A 21,523-nucleotide genomic window follows, 5' to 3' on the forward strand; every position below is an offset into this window, starting at 1 on the left:
AACAGCCACTGGAGCCAAAGAACAAAGGAGAGCCCAGTTGTCATTATGCTGATGCTGCTGCAACATCAAAAAGCGCCTGACATCACTGTGCACTCCGCACATCCGGACTTCAAAGAAGAATAAATATTTGATCAGAACCGACTGTTTCTCTGGAGTCTGGACTGAATTTCGAAGGGAAACTTCCCATGTCTTTTGCCTCCTTCCTACTCGGAGAGCTGTAATCCAATTCTACCCCGTGCCGATAATACGAGGTGCAATGGAGCCCTGAGGCCTGCCCGGGCGTGGCTCTTCTCTTTTGATCTTTCTTCTCGCTCTCCCCTCCCTCCCTCCCTCCCTCCTCTCCCCACCCCCCACCCGCTCTCCCTTTCCGGGGCCCAATGAGGTCAGCTCATGAATATTGCTGCATTACCCCGAGCAGCTCTGGCTCCGCTTGGTACCTCGTGCATCCGTGGGCGTGTGCAGTTTAGCCAGCCTAAGAGGACACCAAGTGGGGGGTAAGTAACGCTGGTGCCGGCGGGAGCCATTGTTCGCAAAGAAAAAGGGCAATCGCACAGCAGGGCAACTTAACAAAGCCCTTGATCCTTTGTAGAGAGAGCGCGTGCAAACTCTCCGCCTGCTGAAACCTGGATAAAAGTTCCAAAAGAGCTTCGAAATCTCGACACACTGGAAATAGACCGTTGCTGGGGGGCGGCGGGGGGTGGAGATAAGTGAACAAATAGAGCCGCCTCTGAGCTGCTGGCTGTTTTCAAGGTAGTCTATGCTAAATGGTGAAGTATGGAATTCCTTCTTTGTTTCTCTCTCTTCCTCTCCCCCCACCCCTTGCTTTAACATGGAAATCTGCAGAGGCGCAACATTCTGCCACCTCTCTGATAACCACGTGACGATGTCCCAGAGATCTAGGGGGGGGGGAGAGATTCTTGGTTTTGATTGTAACTTTATTTATTTTATTTTTTAAAATGGGTTATGAAGTTTGTATAGAGAGGCATCAACCGCTGCTGCAATTGAAGACTTGAAGGAGGTCATAGGATGTCCTTGGTAAAAGTGATGACTCTGCTGCAATGCAACTTGGAGGTGGGAGGAGGTTGTTAATGTGAAGGACTGTAGGTTTTATATATATATGTCCCTATAGGTATATCCAAACTCTTGAAGGTTATTGTGTAGTGTTTTGGATTTTGCTTTGTTCTGAAGTTTCATTCAGTAAAACCAGTTTGAATTTCAGATTGAAGATGAAGTGTTTGAGAAACAGAGATTTCAAATAATTGCTAACATTTGGTAACCTGCAGACTTTAGCGTAATAGAATTTGGAGGTAACAATTGTAATAGATATATGTAAAACATTTACTAATTTAGGCTGCAATCCCATCTACACTTGGGAATTCTAGAATTCAGAAGGTGGCTGTTTTATTTTATTCACTCTAATAAACTGCGGGTGGTGGACTGATCTTCTCCCATTTGATATATTGTAGTTGCCTGCATTATAATAAATTAATAATGTTTCACTTCTTTTAAGTACTTCATCTAAAATAAGAATCTGCAGCATTGGCACCTAAACAAATAATTAGATAACAAATAATTAGATAGTGTTTTTCTGGCATCTAACTTTATAGACTGCTAAAATCTGGCAACAGACCTTGTCTATTTCATCGTGTCATGTAAAACTTTCTTGGTCACCCTCTCTCTTCAAGCACATATATATTATGCTCAGTTTGTCATAATTGTCATAAGGTGCTGTTGAGATTAATATTGCATATTGAGGTTATACTTTTCTGGATTAACTTTGAGATCTACCATTCTACTATATATTTTGCCCATTCTTTCCATTTAAAAATGTAGATTAGAAATACAAAAGTGTCTGTATTTCAGCTAAAACACACCCTTTGTAGAAAAATAGTCTTTAGCATTTGAATGCACAGAGCTGGAAGTTAGAAGGGAAGTTCAGCAATTCTAATAAAATTCCCTACACTTGGGGAAGAAAAAAGAAATACAAAAGTGTGTGTTGGGTTGGACAGGGAGGAGGAAGAAATTAAAGTGCTTTACTGAATAACTAGATTTGTTTTACATGATTATAAGTATGTTTTAGTTGTAACTTGGAACATATTTTCATTCACACCTTGGAGATCCTGGTTTTGAGTTCCAAGTCCAGAGGTTATCAATAATAATTAAAATATTATTATAATAATAATAATTATATCCCGCCCATCTGACTGGGTTTCCCCAGCCACTCTGGGCAGCTTCCAGCAAATTATAGAACCACAGTAAACATCAAACATTAGAAAATTACCTATACAGAGCTGCCTTCAGATGTCTTCTAAAAGTCAAATAGTTGTTTATTTCCTTGATATCTGATGGAAGGGCGTTCCACAGGGTGGATGCAACTACTGAGAAGGCCTGGTTCCCTGTAACCTTGTTGGATCTCAGTGTTGAACCGTGGGCTGAACAATGGGAGTGGAGACACTCTTCAGGTATACAGGGCTGAACTATTTCTTCTTTTGAAGAAGTTAAGGGTATATTTTGGATGGATTGGCTCCCATATACAGATTCAAACCTTGTGCGACTTCAGCAGTAGTTCTGCATCTTATTGCTTCTGATTGTTCCCTTATTATTATTTACCATCAACGTACTTGGAGTGATACAGAAGCTACAAAGGAAGTGGCCTACAATTTAAATTTGCAAGGAAGACAGTGGGGGGGGGGGAGAGGATTAGACAGGGATGAATATGAACAAACATGCAGTGAAATCTTGTCCATGTCTTCTTCTTAGGCTAGTGTCTATAGGATTGCAGCCATAGATACTCACATTTATTATTGGGGCTCAGGGTAAAGGAAATAGCAACTATAAAGTGAAATTATGGTGGGTTGTACAAGACTTGTTGTTCAGCATTCAGTGGGCACACAAACTTGTCAGCCTATCAGAACAAGACCAAAGCTCACCCAGTGAACAGCTCCCCCAGCTTGTTTGTATGGTTTGATAGCACACTAGTTTGATAGTGTACTAGTAAGATAGTACGCTACCCAGAACCTTTCATTACCCCTTTTGCAGAGTTGTGGGTTAACTAGCACAAAGTGCAGTAAAAGTAAGCATGGAATTTGGGATGGGAAAGGCTGGATGACCCATTTTAAAACGACTATACGGAACCAGCCCCACTGCCCTCTAGAAGTACTTAGGAGCAAGTGATTAGATGAACTAATTCTTTGAGGAATTCTCCGGATGAGGTGATTTTGAGCGTTTGGAACCAGAAAATTAGCAGTAGAAAAGGCTCCCCTCCCGGAAAGCAAATGTTTTTTCTGCAAAGCTGGAGTGCTCTCAAAGCAACCCCCCAAGTGACGACTCTGCCTTGGAGGAGAGCGCGATACTTTTTGCGCCTGGGACTTTTCGCAAACCTCGTGGCGCCGCTTCCAACTCCGCCCTCTTTCTTGGAGGCCCTCGGTTCCCATTGTGGCGAGCAGGCTGGCTTGGTGATGGGCTGTTGAGTCATTTACGAGCGCTCTGTGTGTGCCTCTTTCCCCAGCTCGAAGGGCAGCTAGGGAGGGACGATGACCCTTGCGGGGCCGGACCTTTCTGCGACGCCTGGGAGATAGCATCAGCCATGAGCCAGCCGCCTAGCGGAGGCGCTGCTGCTACCGCCTCTCCTCGCCTGCATCCAGAGGGGAGCAGCAGCCGAAACAAGCAGCAGCAGCAGCAGCGAGCATCCTCTCCAGGCAGACCCAAGGATTCCCCCGTCCGCCAGCCCTCCCCGGCTGCTAGCTCACCCCGCTCCGCGACGGCTGCTGCAGCCGCTGCCTCCAAAGCAAGCTCCGCCCGGCAGCCGCCGCCGCCACCGCAGCAGCAGCCGCCGCCGCCCGGGCAGAAAGCGGGCCGGGCGAAGGGAGGCGGAGTGGGAGGGGACAAGGCGTCCGCACAGCCTGCGCTAGCGAGGAGCGCGGCGCCGCTGGGAGCTGTCCAGGCCGGGGATGGTGCTGAAGTTCAAGCCGCCACGCCCCTGGTCCCGGCAGGAGGTTGCCCGAAGGCAGCGCCGAGGCCTGCGGCTGACAAGCGGGAGGCGCCTCCCAGAGACCCCGAGCTTGCCTCTCTCGGAGCTGGAGAGCAGCCGCAGACGCCGGCTGGAGAGGAGGGGGAGAGGGAGGGCCCCTTCGCGCTCTCACAGCTGCCACCCAAGAGCTGGAGCCGAGGCAAAGCGGGCAGGCCTCTACCGAAGGGCGGAGGGGACGCAGCCCCGGCTCCTCCGGCCTCTTGCGCGGCAGCAGCGAAGGGCGGCGGCTACTGGAAGGAAGGATGCCTGCAAAGTGAGCTCATCCAGTTCCACCTCAGGAAGGGGCTGGCAGCGGCCCAGATGCAAAGCAAAGGCAGCAGCCCGGGGAACGGCGAAGACGCGGCCGCCAAGCAGCCTCAGCCTGCCTCGTCGACCCCGTCGCCAATGGCGCTGGCTGGGGCGGAAGAGGGCAATGGGCGCAGCCGAGCCGCCGAAGGCGCCTTGAGCCTCAACCCTCAGCAGCAGCAGGAGCTGCAGGAAGAGATGGAGAAACTGCTGGAAGAGAATGAGACCCTCAAGGTGAGCAGAAAGGGGGGGAGGGCTAAAAGAGTGTGGGCCTGCCCAGAGTGGGGAATTCAGCTGGAGAACCCCACTAGTAGAAGACAAAGCAATCGATCAATAGATGCTAAACCTTCTGGTTTCAAAATGGGGAGGAGACACAAAATGGGGAGGAGACATATTTTGACACAAATATGAGCAGCTGCTACATTCCACCTACTCCCATCAAAAAGGAAAATGTTTATATTCTGCTGCATTCCTGAGAGGGGAAGCTCTAGTTCTCCTCCTGTGCTACCCCTGATCAAACATTGGATTGTATGCATTTGATAAATTCAGCTTTTTGGAATAGCAGTCAGAATATAGTAGTTCCCAGCCAGACCCTACAAAGCATCCATGGCTGACATGCCAAACCATGAGCATCCATGTGCATTCTTCCCCTCTCATGTGTGAAGCAGTCCAAATTTTGCCATGTGCAAATGCATCTTCTTTACATGTCTTAAGGGAAATTTTTAAAGTAATTATTCTTTTCAGATCAGATGGCTTTTTCCTGCTACCATTTGTTTCACCTGTTAGGGAAGGGATTACATGCTAGGTCTCCTTAAGGTTACAGTTACACTTTACAGTTAGTAGATAAATATTCAGGAGCTACATACTATCATATCAGGAATGACTATGTGGTGATAAGATGGGTAAGACCAACATGCCTCTTGCTTTGCCATTGTAGAGCTGATAAGTGCAAATAATGGGGAGACTATGGGTTGTAACCAATGTTAGTCATACTCAGAGTAAACCCATTGAAATGAATGGAATTGGCTATATTAGGGCCATTACTTTTTAGTAAGTCAACTGAGTATCTAGTGGTAGATACAGCTCTGTTTACTTCTTGTTGCTGCCCACACTGGATAAGTACCATTTACTTATGATTTATTAATGGATTCCCTACCAATATACATGTTGGCATATGAGAGCTATTATGGGGACAGGCATAAGATAGCAATGGATACATCTGTCTAAAATACATGTAGATTACCTGAAGGTGCTGTTTATTATAGCTTTTAGGAATAGCACTAAAGGTTACTTTAATTTATTTTTATTTATTACTTTAATTTATGTGAACTAACCTTGTATGGTGGATTTCTGTCTGTCCTGTCTGAATGGGTGTCAGAATGAGATAGACGAGCTAAGGACTGAGATGGATGAGATGAGGGACAGCTTCTTCGAAGAGGATGCCTGCCAACTGCAGGAAATGCGCCATGAATTGGAGAGGGCCAATAAAAATTGCAGGATCCTCCAGTATCGCCTTCGAAAAGCAGAGCGCAAGAGGCTCCGCTATGCACAAACTGGGGAGATTGATGGAGAACTTCTACGTAGCTTGGAGCAAGACCTAAAGGTACCATGGGGTCAGAAATTGGCAAATGGTGGAGGGAGCTGGTGAGGGGAAGAACACTTAGGCTAAGAAGTTGCTTTGTTGCTTTGACAGTTGTTTCATTGACCTCTGTATAAAGCTACCCAAGGCTCTACAGAGGCCATTTGAATGGGCAAATTTGTCTTGAAAAGGGTCCAACCTTGTAGTTGCTACACTACCATCACTACGGTATATCTCACAAATACAGTGGTGCCTCGCAAGACGAAATTAATCCGTTCCGCGAGTCTCTTCGTCTTGTGGTTTTTTCATCTTGCGAAGCGCGGCTATTAGCGGCTTAGCGGCTTAGCGGCTATTAACGGCCTAGCGGCTTTAAGAAAAAGGAAACAAACTCGCAAGAACTCGCAAGATGTTTCCCCATAGGGAAATTCATCTTGCGGAACGACTCAAAAAATGGAAAACTCTTTCGTCTTGCGCGTTTTTCGTCTTGCGAGGCATTCGTCTTGCGAGGTACCACTGTATGTGATGCAAACCTTGATGATGCAATCATATTTGCTTTAAAGAAACTGCAACATAATATAATTATGTTAGAGGCCTAGATCTTTTCCTCCTACATTATGACTAGTTAGCCAAATTTGTATTCTCTTTCAATATTAAAATTTTCAGTGGTATGTTTTCTACCTTTTCTCATCCCTAGATTGGAAGACAGTCTGTATTCTAATTAACCGTATTTCATAGACAATTATGTTTCCCATAAGAATGAGTGAGTCATTCTCTCCTGCTGCTTTCTGGTAAATAGCAGGTTTCTGGGTTGTTTCCAGCCAATCATCTTTCCTTCGACTTGCTGTAACTAGGGGAAACTAAGATTAAAGCCACAATCTTATGTAGGCTTGTTTGGGGGGAAAGGCTATTGAAAGTAATCATTTTTTTTTTTGAAAAGATATCAAACTGTAAATATAATAGCATGCTAAACAAAATGTTAAAAAGGCTAGTTGAATGTTAATAGATAGAGCTGTGTACCGATAGATTTTTACTTTTAATGGTTGTTATACTAAGTCTACACCAAGATGTCTAATAGTTCCTTTTCTGCTTGTTTTTACAATTTTAAAGCACCACATGTACTGTTTTGTAATATATTCAGTTTTTTGACATATCTTCAGTTTTTTATCTTCATATCCATTAACCTAACCTGATCTTTCAGGGTATGAAGATAAGATGTGAGTAAAATCCATGTAAATGTGTAAAGTGACAAAGCCTGTAAATTTGGAAAACAGATAAATTACAATTTTATGAACAATCACTCATTGTTAGAAGTAAAAGGCTTCTTAAGTATTTTTCATTGAATTCACTTTTACAGTGGCATACAGAAGCCACACATCTTTAAAACAATTTGTGCCCTACTCAGACATACCAGTTAAATTTTTTTCCTGCCCAATTAAAATTTGTAACCTTGATTTCTAAAGCATTACTGGATTCATCAACCAAGGGGTACAGCCCCAGTTTTCATGTTAGTGTCAAGGAGATTTTTCTACTGAGAAAAGTGAATGTAACTAAGACTCCCAGGTTCAAATAAAGCTTTTGGTTGGGCTGTGCCTAGTCTTCTAATGGAGAGAGATGGTATTTGGTGTGGGAGTTCCAGTCACGTCTTAGCCATGTAATAATCGGGAGTACATTGGACTGCATGAACTAAGCCCCAATTAGGCTTCTTGGTGGGGAGACTAATTTATTCAACTTCTAATGGAATTGAACCTCGTGGTCCCTTCCAACTCTGCAATTCTATGATTCTATGTAACTAATAGAATTGGAAGAGACTCTAGAGATAATGTGGTTGAATCCCAGACTCAATGCAGGATCTGCAGTGCAGGATGCAACTACAACAAACCTGACAGACAATTGCTCAGCCTCTGCTTAAATACTCAGGAGATCCCACCACCTGGTGATACAATTTGTTCCACTGTCATACAACTCTTACCATTAGAAATATTTAGTGAAAATAGACCTCCTAACTGGTCAGAATGCTACCCTAGCTTCAGAATTATCTACACCAACTCAGTTTTTGTTGGCAGACTACTCATATAACATAGTTCTGCTATAAATTTCTGCTTATTTAAAGTTTTAAATACTGTTGCATTTAGGTTGCGAAGGATGTTTCAGTGAGACTTCACCATGAGCTGGAAAATGTGGAAGAAAAACGTACCACCACAGAAGATGAAAATGACAAGCTAAGACAGAAGCTAATCGAAGTAGAGATCGCTAAGCAGGCTCTGCAGAATGAATTTGACAAGATGAAAGAGGTCAGTACTCACCCCTTTCTTTGGGGAATTGGGGAATATGGCAAGTTTTTGCTCCACCTTGAATTTCGTAAGTGTTTAAATAGCAGTCAGTGTGCTTAATGGAAAGAGGCAACCTGCATACAGAGTACAGCTGCAGCCCAGTTTTGCTATCCTGCTTCTTTTGAATGTTCAATCTTTTCTAGTTCTTTATTTTGTGAGAGAGATGTCTGTCATGCAAGTGAACTCATTTCTGTTGGTTTAGTTGTTGAGTTACTGCATTTCATTCGAACTGCAATAAAATGTCCACAGTGTTTGAAACATGAAGAGGTTTCAAGCCGGTTTTGCATGTAGTTGCTGTTTTACTGAATAAGCAACCGCATGTTGCTTTCCCTGTGAGTCATGAAATCCAGCCTTTGAATAGCAGTTTGCCTCTTTAGATGTGGATTGTACAGTAACTAACGACTGCAGTTGACTTCTCTTTCTTGCTTCTGCCAGGATAAAACTCCTGAGTATCTTTCTTGCATTATTTGCTTCAGCATTTGCTCTGACAAGTCCCACATGGGATTCATATTTCACCAGAGATCTATTTCTTTGGCTGTTATCTTTGTTATGGTGATTCAGTTATGTTTTGTGAAATTTAAGAGACAGGCTCAAACACTAGATTTCTCACCTGGAATAGTCAAGACATAAATGGATGTTATGGGTGGGGGGAATTACTATCATTGATGTATTTAAAAATCATGAATAGTATTGAGAACCCTGATTTGGGGGATTTCAGTCTTCTCTTGATTGCTCAGTAACTTGCCGTTGAATCACAGTTGTTGGATTTTGATAATACCAACGAAATGGCAGCGTGTTGAGCTCTTTTTGCTTACCAGTTCATTTGCTTCAATTAAGTGCTTTGGCACAAAACTGGTGAATAGTCAGTAGATCTGTTTGCACCTCTCTTGATGGCAGTGTCAACAGGTAGCCTATGAGTGATAAGAGGTAATCAATGCTCGGACTACAACACACACAGAAAATTAAAATCAAAGTTTTACCTTGAGACTAGCAATACCCTGAGGGGGCGGGGGGAGTAACTGAATTCTCAGTTTTTGTTTTTCTGTGACAGAATACGGAAAAAGTCTTTTCCATAATATGTTTGGGTATGATGATGAAGTTGATGGCAGTAAGTAAGACCTACAGTTGACATGCCTTGCACATAGATGTTCCAAGTTTCTACCTCTGACATCTCCATACAGAGCTATGAAAACCCCCCTTTACTGAAGACAATACTGAGCTGGATGAGCCAGTGGTCTGACTCTGAATAAAGCAGCTTCTTCATATATTCCTGCCATGTTTCAGTGAGAATCCAGCCATGGGCATCCTGGGTGGATTAGAAAGTGTGTGCAATGGATCTCAGCTTGGGCTTTTGGAGAATGCTTAATATTGTAATCCCGTTTTGGGGAACAAGGGATGTGGTTGCAGATAAGCTGCCCCCTTGTTGCTGAAGGAATCACCCTTGTTAACACCCTCATTAAGAATGACAGACCCTATGAGGTTCCATAATAAGAGGAAGACTATGACTTCATCTCTTGGGGTGTTATGCATTTGTTATACAGCTTTCTAGTACTCGTAGGTAACTTCATGGGACTTCCTTCTCAAGCATATTGGGGGGGGGGGAAGGGGTTAGAGGGAACATCTGAGTGGCATAACACCCAAGTAGTTGGTTTGACATTATTCTTTTCTCTTGTGATCAGGAGTGGAGTAAGTGCAAGGCTGGCCAACAGTGAGTTGTATCCAATGTTAGTCCTACTCAAGTAAAGGTAAAGGGACCCCTGACCATTAGGTCCAGTAGCAGATGACTCTGGGGTTCTGGCGCTCATCTCGCTTTATTGGCCGAGGGAGCCGGCGTACAGCTTCCGGGTCATGTGGCCAGCATGACTAAGCCGCTTCTGGCGAACCAGAGCAGCGCACGGAAACGCCGATTACCTTCCTTCCTATTTATCTACTTGCACTCTGATGTGCTTTCGAACTGCTAGGTTGGCAGGAGCTGGGACCGAGCAACGGGAGCTCACCCCGTCGTGGGGATTTGAACCGCTGACCTTCTGATCGGCAAGCCCTAGGCTCTGTGGTTTAACCCACAGCGCTACCCGCGTCCCTTAGTCCTACTCAAGTGGGCTCATTCAAATTAATGAGCATCACAAACTTAGGCCCATTAGGTCTACCCTGAGTAAAACTTAGATGGATACAACCCATAATGATCAATTATTCAAGCGGGATCCAGAGATGTATGTTTTACCCTGTTTAAAATGTAGTATCCAAAATTCTATTTAGTTGCTAAGAACTGCTCAAAATCATGAATAGTTTTCCGGTTATTTCTGCTTGTATAGCTGCTAATGACATTGCTGGTTTGTTTTTTGTTTTTTAAAAAAATATTTCCATGGTATATGTGAGGGATGGGAGTCAGTGTGCAAAAGAATCCTGGCATCACAGATCCCTGCAAGATTTGCAAACATATTTCAGGGCCTTAGAAGAGAAAAAATACTTTCGTACATAGCTCAGTAATATATTGCATTCCTTGCACATGGAAGGGCCTAACTACATGTTTTATGGAAATGCACATAACAGGCTGTTTATGTGTTTTTAAGAAAAGCAGCATTGGGAGGGGGTTTGAAGTGAAAGGTGATGGTGGGGTGCTTAACTATTTCCCTGCTGGCTGCTGTGGCACGTCAAATGACCTCTCCTACCATACTCTCTTTCCCATGTTCTATGCACATACTGTATTCTGTTTTATAATATATAAGATTTATAGCCTACCCCACATCATGTATGATGTTGGAGCAGGTTGCAACAAATAAATATAAACAGATAAAACAAATACTTTTTATAGATTCTGGTTTTAAAAAATGTATTACAGGTCTTCGAGTCGGACATATTAATATCCAAAGGGCTGCAGGAGGTGGGGGAGTTTTCAGTTGTCACTGGAACGAAACAGATCAGGAGGCGACCAAAGTTGATGGGGTTAAAATTCCACATCTGCTAATGCAGAGAAGGCCCCGTTTGCAGAGTCATTGACTATTTTTCTTTCTCTGTCAATTGTGGTACCTTCAAAAGGTCCTCACCAACTGACTTCAAAGCCCAGCTGGATTGTTTGGAGAAATATAGGTACATATTCACCTAAACACCTCTAAACATGAGAGCAAAAGTGGGGCACGAAGGGGTTCATATACTTTCTCTTCCTTCTTCTCCACAACAAACTGTGCTCTACCAAGCTGCTTTCTCCCATTTTCCTTTCTTTCTGTTTCAGATATTTGCATATAATGGTATCATTAGCCTGTTCAATCCCCAGCATCTTCATTTAAAGAATCTCAGATAATCAGATGAAACTGAAAAAAGATTATCTCAATAAGCAGGACCTTTTGAGCCTGCAGCATCTTCATGGCAGAGATACTCTGGGGCTGTGATGAGATGATGAGTAGCCCTGATCACCTGTTCAGACAAATACACATAGGAAGGACAATACTGTGTTGCACCTAAGTATGGGTCAGTGTAAGAAAAAATACCCCCCCACACACGCTTTTGGCCCTCCAAGTAGCAAGGCAATTTTTAAGAGGCTTCAACAAGTGCATGGCAGGGAATAAATAAAAAGCTTGCAAAGAAGATTAAAGTAAATAAGGATATAATATCTCGTTGGTTTCACTGCCAGGGCTTCTTATCCTCAAGGCTTGTTATCCTCAGTCTGTTACATGCCTGCCTGTGAAACGTACACCTGGTTTTTCTAGGGGGTTGGCTTGAGTCTAGGCAGGTTGTGAGAGATCCCAGATGGTACCTTGTATTAAGCCATTTAACACAGAATCAAAGTCTCCAGAGGAAAACTGTTGTGTAACCAGCGAAGTGAGTTTAGTGAACAATGTGAACTGTGCTGTTTTCTCATGGATGTGTTTTGGAAGACAATCTGTTTGACAGTGTTATCTGTGAGCCTGTGTCAGAGAAACATCAGCTCAGACTTGATCTTGCTGGGCAAGCTTGAATTCCTGAACTGCGATAGTAACCAGGGCTACATGCCCAAGAGGGGAGAGAGAGGAAGGCTGCTATAGAGACTGAGATGGGAAGAAAAGGTCATCATCATTCTCTGGCATTTCAGTGCTCTGCCTGCTTTTAGATTAAAATGTTGGGACTTAAACAGAGAAGGGAAATGAAATTTACTTCTAGGGACTTTGTCATGTTTATTCCTCCTTACTTTCCCTCTTTTTTTGATAATCCTGTTTTAGTAATATATATATTTATAATAAAAAGGCTAACACAAGGAAAATCACCCTTACTCTTTGCCAAAGCAGGGCTCTGTGTAGAGCCAGCACACTTTGATGTAAAAGCCTTATGGCCTATGGGAATTTTGAGGCTAGTAGCAATGCTGGATTTTATACCACGTCCATGAACTACAAGCCCCTCCTTTGCAGGCTGAGCAGGTTGTGTCACAACCTAGCAGGAACATTTGGAAGGTCCATTTTCTTACTGATCATTATTATTTATGCAGCTACAATTTGTACAACTGCAGCACCTGTAGCTGGGAAATTAATGGCATCTTTTCCCCAGAAGCAACATATTGCAGTTTAAAGCTTAGAAATGTTGAGATATTCCTAAAGCAAAAGTGCAGGACACACATGGATCCTAACCAAGAAATAGGGAGCAGCTGCACACCTGTTGCTCTATAAATTTACCATCTATGAAGTCCATTGACTTCAAAAATCAAACTGAAATTTTCTCTGAGTTTATTAAGAGCTGAGGAGGTAATAATAATAATAATAATTTAATAATAATTTATTACTTATACCCCACCCATCTGGTTGGGTCTCCCCAGTCACTCTGGGCAGCTTCCAACAGGAGATTAAAAATACATTAAAACATCAGTCATTAGAAAACTTCCCTAAACAGGGCTGCCTTCAGATGTCTTCTAAACATCAGATAGCTGTTTATTCCTTTGACATCTGATGGGAGGGCGTTCCATAGGGCCCTCTGGTTCCCTGTAACCTCACTTCTCACAGTGAGGGAACCGCCAGAAGGCCCTCAGCACTGGACCTCAGTGTCTGGGCAAAATGATGGGGGTGGAGAAGCTCCTTCAGATATACAGGGCCGAGGCCGTTTAGGGCTTTAAAAGTCAGCACCAACATTTTGAATTGTGCTCAGAAATGTACTGAGAGCCAATGTAGGTCTTTCAAGACCGGTATTATGTACCAAAGGTAAACTTTGGTAGACTCTCACTAATTTGTGAGTGAGTATGAGGGAATATGCCATGCTTGGAAATTATAAAGGTGGAAATTTGTTCTATTTTTTTGTTGGTTCTTCCTAATATATGAGAAGCCTACTATAGTTACTCCTGGTAGGAGCATCAAACCTCTATCCTTTGGGAAACATTTACGGCTGATTCAAATGGTGCCGGAAAAGATCCAGGGGCTATGGTGGAAGTAATGGCTGACCAAGTGTTTCTACAAGTACAGCTGTGCTTACCCACAGTTAATATGCACAAGCTGCAGACGTTTCACTGATTCCCTCATATGAAGCAGCTCTCTAGGAAATGTTGGCTGTATCTGCAGTTGTGTGAGATCAGATATTACTTCTTCCATACAGCCTTAGCAAGCATGGCCAATGGATGATGGGAGCTGTAGTTCAGCAACATCTGGAGGGCCAGTGGTTCCCTGTACCAACCCTAGGTGGAACTATTTACTAACATCTGAACCACCCATTTAGATTTGAGGGTCTTTTCCCTCTTGTCTTGAATTATAATGAAAAGCTAAATCCATGATAGTTGTCATATAGAGAAGCCTGAGAGATAATTTTAGTTGAAACTTCTCTCTAATGACTTCCCTGCTTTAGGTTTCAGATGGCTGGCCATCAAGCTTAGGAGGTATTCGCTGAGCACATGCTGCCATTCTGCTTGCCTAGAATAAAGAGAGACTTAAGTTCATTTAAAGCCTGATTGATAGTGACTGTCCTGGAAGCTCAGTTACCAGAAAAATACCATGCTAGAGGTTTGACTACATTTTTAATTTAAATAGCTATCAGCAGTTTGCATCCTCAATATTATGATTCAGTGTAATAATTATAACCGTGTCAGTGCACCAGGGCCTCTTTTTGCACTGAAAATGTTAAGAGATGAGAATTCCTACCAGCTGGAAACTTGGACCTCTTGATAGTTTCATAGCGCTAAAGATCATGTCTTGAGAACATTTCCATTTGGAAGGAGCAGGGTGTGTTGGGGAGGATTTTCAAGAATACCTCATGCAGATTAATCTTATGCCTTTTAACATGGGTTAAGCATTCTCCCTGCCCTGGTAATATCATAGTGATTAACTTGGCCTGGAAACATACAGCTCAAGAGAAAGAAAAACACACATTGCCCAGCAGATGTCAACCTGATAATAATAACAAAGGATTATTGCAGTGAATAGGAACAAGTGTGGCAGGGCGGTGGGTAAGAGAAAGAAGAATAGTCGTCTGCTTTTTGCTCTATCAAAATGTGCATTGGGTTAGATTCAGACTTAGTCATACCTACAGTATTCACTAAGTTGAGCTCTTTCGCCAGGCTGGATGTGTGTGTGGATTGCATGGAGGTATCAGCACTGCTGACTGAACTGATCTCTCCTTTCTGCCCTTCCAACAGATAGGTGGCATTCCTGTCAGCAGAGGCCAGCGGGAAGTTCCCAAATGGCATATTCTGAAGTTGGGGAAGGGGGCATGGTTGAGCTGGCCTGGGATCCACAGGATCCTGTGCCAGTCTTGCTGCCATGATACCAATTGCCATCTCAGCCTGTGACTGGGTCCAGACCTCAGGGGTTGAGCCCAATCTTCTTCTATCCCCTGACCTTCCACCATGGCCACTCTGCAAAGCCCCGTGAGTGGGGCGGGGGTTAGGATTGCAGACAAAGTGTAAACCTGAAGAGAAGGACTTTTCCCTCCTCACATTCTGCAAGGAACTCCACCCAATACTAGGACTGGGCAACGTTGGTCATTTGTTAGACTTCCAGATGAGTTCCTGACTGAGACATCGTCCAGAGTGCTGGCCCTCTTCCCAGAACTTGCAGTGTGACTGGATGTTCCCATTTCTGACCAACAAGGATGAATATTTCCTTTGCTCCAGAATTGCCACAATGTGATAATGTAAAATGGATGATACCCCTAAGTTCATGTACCGTAAATGCAAATACTATGGCTAAATTGAGTTGCAGATGGCCTTATTTTGCTGTGTTTTTCAGTAGCAACATGATACTAAAAGCAACTTAAACTACATGCATTTGATTTTTTAAAAAGAAGATAGAGGAAAGTGGTAAATTGCTAGGTGTTCTACTGAAAGATTAGTATATTGCATACTAAAATAACTCCTAAGGTATGCTTCATATTCAAAGGAAGGATAAAAAAGGTTTTCATATTTGGTAACCTATGCATTAGGCAGGCAAAAGAGGCTTGTCATAAAATGTTTTTTGCAAAGCTCTGGTCCCCAGTATTCATACAGATGTAGGGCACGTTGGGGAAGTGTAAACAGCATTTGTCAACTCAGCGATGCAGAACTGCAGGGTATAGCAGCACCCTAAGGTTGCCTCATCTACCTCTGGTGTGGTGAAAAAAGATATGAAAGCATGTAGATCTCTTTTAAACTACAAGATTTCTAAGTCGATTTTTAAGGGGAGGGGGTAGTTTTTTAAAAAAATACATAATTTGTTTCTGATACTACTTTGACTATTTAATTTATTAAGAACAATAATAACAGAATGGTATTGTTTTGTATGACATTATCCTGATATTGTTCCAAGGTAAATGTCTCTGGATTGTAGAGCCACAAATATTATGAAAAAGATAGCTGGAAGTTTTGTCTGTTTCAAATGATGCTTTAATGGATTTGCATTGTGTACACTTTTCATACATCTGTTGGCTACATCTGACCTTTATGTCCTGCCCCTGATCTTTCTTTTATAGCAGTCCATGAAAAGAAGGGGAAGCAAGGACCTGCAGAAATCAGAGAAAAAGTCACAGCAGACACCCACCGAGGTGAGCTCAGATGTACCTGCCTATTCTATGGTCTAGCTTATGGCTTTTCTACCCCACCTTTTCTCCCAGGAGCTCAAGCTAGCATATATACTTCTCCCCCTCCCCATTGTATCCTCACAATAACCTAGTGAGTTGGGTTAGGCTGAGAGCCAGCAACTGGCACAAGGTCACCCAATGGGCTTCATGGCTGGTTGAGAATTTGAACCCTGGTCTCCCAGTCTTTCACTCCAACCAATACATCATACTGGGTATGGAATGCAAAGATCCATGAGTGCAAGTGTTTCCTTAGTCAAGCATAGGAAATCTGCTGCTGTTTTTGTGGGACTTGTTTGCAAGAACACGGCCCAAATATTAATTATAATTAATTCTCGGTATCTATACATCTAAAGTGCAAAGCCTGGACTACTGTTGAATGGCTATAACAGTGATAAACATAGATCACTACTTATTTCACTAATTATATGGCAATAAATGTAACATACTATTCCTTGTAGGATAACATTGCCCTTCATTTTATAATGCCAGAAATAAGAATCCCTTGGTCAGAATCTCAGCTATTCCTTAGGGGCACTTAAACAGGTCAACGTATTGTAGATAAACCCCTACAAATAAAAAAAATGTGTGAATGCATCGGACACAAATATTTTTATTTTTAATTGGTTTGGGGGATTTTAGCTATGCTTTATCTATGAATAAGGTTCCTGAATCTCCTTTAGATGTAGCATCAGATTTTGCTCTTATGGCACAGCACAGATGTTTTCATAATTGAAATCTGGGTCAAATGGAGGCTTGCTTCTGTTGAAATGAATGTAGGGCGGGAAGACTCCCACTATATTCTTCAAGGGCCAGTATTCTACACTTCAGTATTTTCTTTTGTTGAATTGCCAAGTGGTGTTTTGGCTTGCACACATGAAGTAACTGTTGAATAACCTTTTCCTTTTGTAAGGAGGACAGTGAAGATCTGAAATGCCAGTTGCAGTTTGTCAAAGAGGAAGCTGCCCTGATGAGGAAGAAGCTGGCCAAAATAGACAAGGAAAAGGACAGGTTTGAACATGACCTGCAGAAGTATCGGTCGTTTTATGGTGACCTAGACAGTCCCTTACCCAAAGGGGAAGCAGGAGGCCCGCCTACCACAAGAGAATCAGAACTCAAGCTCCGTCTGAGATTAGTAGAAGAAGAAGCCAATATTCTGGGAAGGAAAATAGTGGAGCTGGAAGTGGAAAATAGAGGGCTGAAAGCAGAGCTGGATGACTTAAGAGGGGATGATTTTTCAGGGGCAGCCAACCCCCTCATGGGGGAGCAGAACGAATCCCTCTCAGAATTACGTCAGCATCTTCAGCTAGTTGAGGACGAAACTGAATTGCTGAGGAGGAACTTGGCTGATGTAGAAGAACAAAACAAGCGCATCACGACAGAGCTGAACAAATACAAATACAAGAGTGGGGCTCACGACAGTTCAAGGCACTACGATAGTGTCAAGATGGATGCGCTGCAAGAAGAGCTCAAAGCTGCTCGCATGCAGATCAATGACCTCAGTGGTAAAGTCATGCAGCTCCAGTACGAGAACAGAGTCTTGATGTCCAACATGCAGCGCTATGATCTAGCCTCTCATCTGGGGATCCGGGGCAGCCCCAGAGACAGCGATGCTGAAAGTGACGCAGGGAAAAAAGAAAGTGATGATGACTCTCGGCCCCCACACCGCAAGCGTGAGGGGCCCATCGGTGGGGAAAGTGACTCGGAGGAGGTCCGCAACATACGTTGCCTGACCCCCACTAGAAGCTTCTACCCAACGCCGGCAGGGTGGCAGAAAAGCTTCACCGACCGGCAGCAAATGAAGGACATCCGTTGTGAGGCAGAACGCCTGGGCAAGACGATAGACCGCCTGATTTCAGACACAAGCACCATAATAACAGAGGCAAGAGTTTATGTGGCAAATGGGGACCTGTTTGGACTTATGGATGATGAAGATGATGGCAGTCGGATACGGGAGCATGAACTTCTTTACCGGATAAATGCCCAAATGAAGGCGTTCAGAAAAGAGCTCCAGACCTTTATTGACAGACTAGAAGTTCCGAAGTCTTCGGACGACCGAAGTACAGATGAACCTTTGTCAGTGAGTCAGGTAGATTTTTACCTATTAAGCCATCCAGGTAAAAAAAAATCCAGCCCAAGATGCCATGGATATTTGAGCCACATTTTCTTGAAATTCTTATATAATAGTCTTCCTTTTACATTTCTCTGGCTTAATTGTAAATTTGCCAGATTAATGTCTGCAACCCAATCACAATACAGTGGAACCTCGCTTTTCGAGCGTCTCGGAAGCTAAACGTTTTGGTTTTTGAACACTGAAAACCCAGAAGTAATTGTTTCCACTTTCGAACGTGTCAGCCAGCTTCTGAGGCGCGTTTCTCAATTTTCTCAATTGAATCTTCCAACTGCCCATTGAGCCTCGGTTGTCGAACATTTCGGAAGTTGAACAGTCTTCCAGAATGGATTACGTTCAACAACAGAGATTCCACTGTATTGGATTCTCAAGACTGTGCGGGGCTGGCATCAGCACTGGCAATCACATTGGACCCATTGCCAAGACCCCCCCCCCCCAATGGCTCCTCTGGCTTCCTTGCCTGGCCTTTCCCTCAGGCCCCAAAGGGGCAAGAGAATGGCTGCCACTACCTGCTCTCTTGCTTGCTTGCTGGCTGGCTGGCTGGCTTCTGCCCTGGCAAGCAATCATGTGGTATTGGCAAGGGGGAGCTAGCAGACCATATTGCAGAAAGGAGAAGGTGGTCTCACAGTGAGAGCTGCTGCTTTTTCCTGTGCCCCCACAAAAAATTAACAAACCAACCTGGAGTCAGCACTAGGGCTACAAGAGCAAAATATTCAGCTTTATAAGACATGCCAAATCTATTGTGGAGGTTGGCAGAAGACTCTCCCCACATCCAGTAATCCAGGTGCAGGGAACATCCAGCTCATAATGTAGCTACGATCCCCTTTGGCCTCCCAGTCAAGCCCATGAGTTCCTTTCCTCACTTGCCATGCCTCTCCTTACCCTAACCGCTCAGTGCAACAAATAGACTACTTAAAACAAAAAAATCACAAGTACCAATGAAAGTCCTTTTTAAGCTTTCTGACTGTGCAGAGGGACTTTTTTAAGGGGGGTGGGAGTCACAGTTGGGGAGAGAAGGTTAATCCCTTGCTCCCTATGTTTTCTCTCATCACAGATCAGTTATGCTTGGGGAAAAACCCCCAATGGCTCTAATATGAGGTTTTTTTTAAAAATCCTAATTGCTCCAGTTGCAACATTTTTAGGGAAGAGATTGCAAGTGAGCAGGAATAACTTTCTCTTCACCATGCACTTTGACCTCCTCCCCATTGCCTGAAAATCACTGCCTCCCCATGTGGCAATTTGGCCTTTAAAAAGCCTCACATTTGTGAAATAGCTGGAATTGCCTTGGAGTCTCTTGCAGAAGCCCATGCACTAGTTTCTGAAACCTACCCCTGCATCTTATAATTCATTGGAATGCAGGGTTAATAATCTAAATCATGTATTGCAATGTGCCTCTGCTTTGTCAAAGCTGCAGGGTTTATTTCTACATTAAGTGTGAAGGTTTTTAAAATTAGGGCTGGCCCAGGCTGTCATCAGCTATAATGCTCTTGTATGTGGCGGAGCAATGCCTTCTTAGGATAAAACTTTTGAGGTGAGAGACAAATGCATGTGTATATTTTCCCCTTTAGAGATGGTAGAAAAATCCATTAGAATTATGTGTCAGGAAGTACAGATGCATATACATGCTCCTCTGGTCATATACTACATAATATACATGGTCGGAGGTTGCAAATTTAGACTCAATGCGCCCAAAAAATCAACAGCTTGCCAAGGTTTCAATTTGTCCTGACTTTCATGTTTAATGAATGGATGTGGTTTTAACCTTTCCTCTATCAGTAAATCATGGATGCAATGAATGTAGTGCTGCCCATTGCAAGTGGATGGAAAAGAAAAGTGAAATAAACATTTCACAAACTGGCAAAAGGAAAAGCAAATAAAAGCATGGCAGCATTTTCATAAGACAATTTTGATGTAATCTCAGATCTAAGACAATATAGTCAACTTCAGAATACCGTTGATGAGAATTGGTTTCCAAGATAAAAGTGATCTTTTGAAAACTGATCTGCTAAAACTAGTCAGCCCAAGCATAATGTCTTTGCAGGTCTAGGTTCCAGATACCGATTTTTCACTCTCTGGAAATTTGTTGTTTATTGTTTCATTAATATAGCATTATCTTGTCTTTGTACCTTCCCAGATGTTCCAGCCTATCATTTTACTGATTCTCATCCTTGTATTATTTTCATCCCTTTCTTACACAACAATATTTAAGCTTGTCTTCCTTTTCACACTGTTCTTTGTGCTGTAGATCTTTTTTCATCATTTTACCATTCATTGTAGTATTATTTTCAGTTTGTTTTGTTTTGTCCATCCCTCCCAAGACAAGAAGTGCAAGAGCTATAAGTTTCTGTAGCCATCACTACTGTTGTAAAAACACTGAAGACTACTTGTTTGAAAGAAGGCAAACCAGCCCTTAGGTGCCAAAATGCAGTCACACAGGAAGCAACGACACACAGAGGACACCATCTCCACAACGGAATTGATCGTGGTCATAAAAAAAAGAAGCTAGGTAAGCAGGTTAAAAACAGATCTTCATTCTTTTTATTTATCTATTTTATTTTTAGGGGGGAAATGGGAATGAGGCTGTAAACAGCTAATAGCTATTTCACAGTACATTTAGTAAACTATACAATGGTAGAAATGTTGCACGTTTCCCCTCCATGCAATGCTTATATTGTCCTCACTGCAGTTTGTGTTCTTCAGAACAGAGCTGTGAATTTAAAATTGATTTTACATGGAGTTTGCCTGACTTCCTGGCAATTGATATATTTGCAGAGCTTCTACCAGGATCCTTTGGGAACTGAATGTATAGCTCCTAAGTCCAGGATCAATCCCCTGGAACATTGAATGATTTAACATCTTGTAGTGGATGTAGATTTGGTTTAGTTTAGAGTCTGGTGATATCTGAGTGGTATAAAATGTCAGCGACAAATGCCAGAATAGCATGGATAATGATGTAGATCTGGCCTTTATTGACCAAAACCATGGTGAGATAGAAAAACGATGAAGGATTTCACTTCTTGTGTCAGCTCATCACTTACTGGATATTCTTCTGTATTCCTGAAGCCTCCTGGCCATATCTCAACTCTGCCTCTAGCCATTATTTTTCTTTACTGTAGCTTGCTGGGTTAAGGTCAAGGGAAAAACAAGACTGAATAAGCTGTGCATTTCGTTAA

The 21,523-nt window shown here is 43.1% G+C and overlaps 1 protein-coding gene across 6 annotated transcripts; it reads left to right on the forward strand.

The window, feature by feature from the left end:
* Nucleotides 1-381: 381 nt before the first annotated feature.
* Nucleotides 382-20,851, forward strand: MTCL3 (MTCL family member 3). 6 transcript variants are annotated; one of them, XM_082216078.1, is made up of 7 exons: nt 382-494; nt 3,509-4,549; nt 5,694-5,918; nt 8,027-8,185; nt 16,118-16,186; nt 17,133-18,308; nt 20,485-20,851. In XM_082216078.1, the coding sequence occupies exons 2-7, from the start codon at nt 3,587-3,589 to the stop codon at nt 20,593-20,595; spliced, it is 2,703 nt and encodes a 900-aa protein (XP_082072204.1). In that variant the 5' UTR covers nt 382-494; nt 3,509-3,586; the 3' UTR covers nt 20,596-20,851. The 6 variants fall into 6 exon arrangements, with proteins under 6 accessions (XP_082072204.1, XP_082072202.1, XP_082072206.1 ...); XM_082216076.1 differs by having other exon boundaries at nt 384-494; nt 16,115-16,186; XM_082216080.1 differs by having other exon boundaries at nt 384-494; nt 16,115-16,186; nt 20,669-20,851.
* Nucleotides 20,852-21,523: the final 672 nt, after the last annotated feature.

The sequence above is a fragment of the Podarcis vaucheri genome, assembly GCF_965113315.1.
Source record: "Podarcis vaucheri genome assembly, chromosome: 3".
Taxonomy (NCBI): domain Eukaryota; kingdom Metazoa; phylum Chordata; class Lepidosauria; order Squamata; family Lacertidae; genus Podarcis; species Podarcis vaucheri.

What these genes read in the sequence shown, in the direction of transcription:
- MTCL3 (XM_082216076.1), top strand. Translation starts at nt 3,587, where the DNA reads ATGAGCCAGCCGCCTAGCGGAGGCGCTGCTGCTACCGCCTCTCCTCGC. An exon ending in AAGAGAATGAGACCCTCAAG is followed by an intron (nt 4,550 to 5,693) that starts GTGAGCAGAAAG and finishes AATGGGTGTCAG; the next exon opens with AATGAGATAGACGAGCTAAG. An exon ending in AACCTTTGTCAGTGAGTCAG is followed by an intron (nt 18,309 to 20,484) that starts GTAGATTTTTAC and finishes GTACCTTCCCAG; the next exon opens with ATGTTCCAGCCTATCATTTT.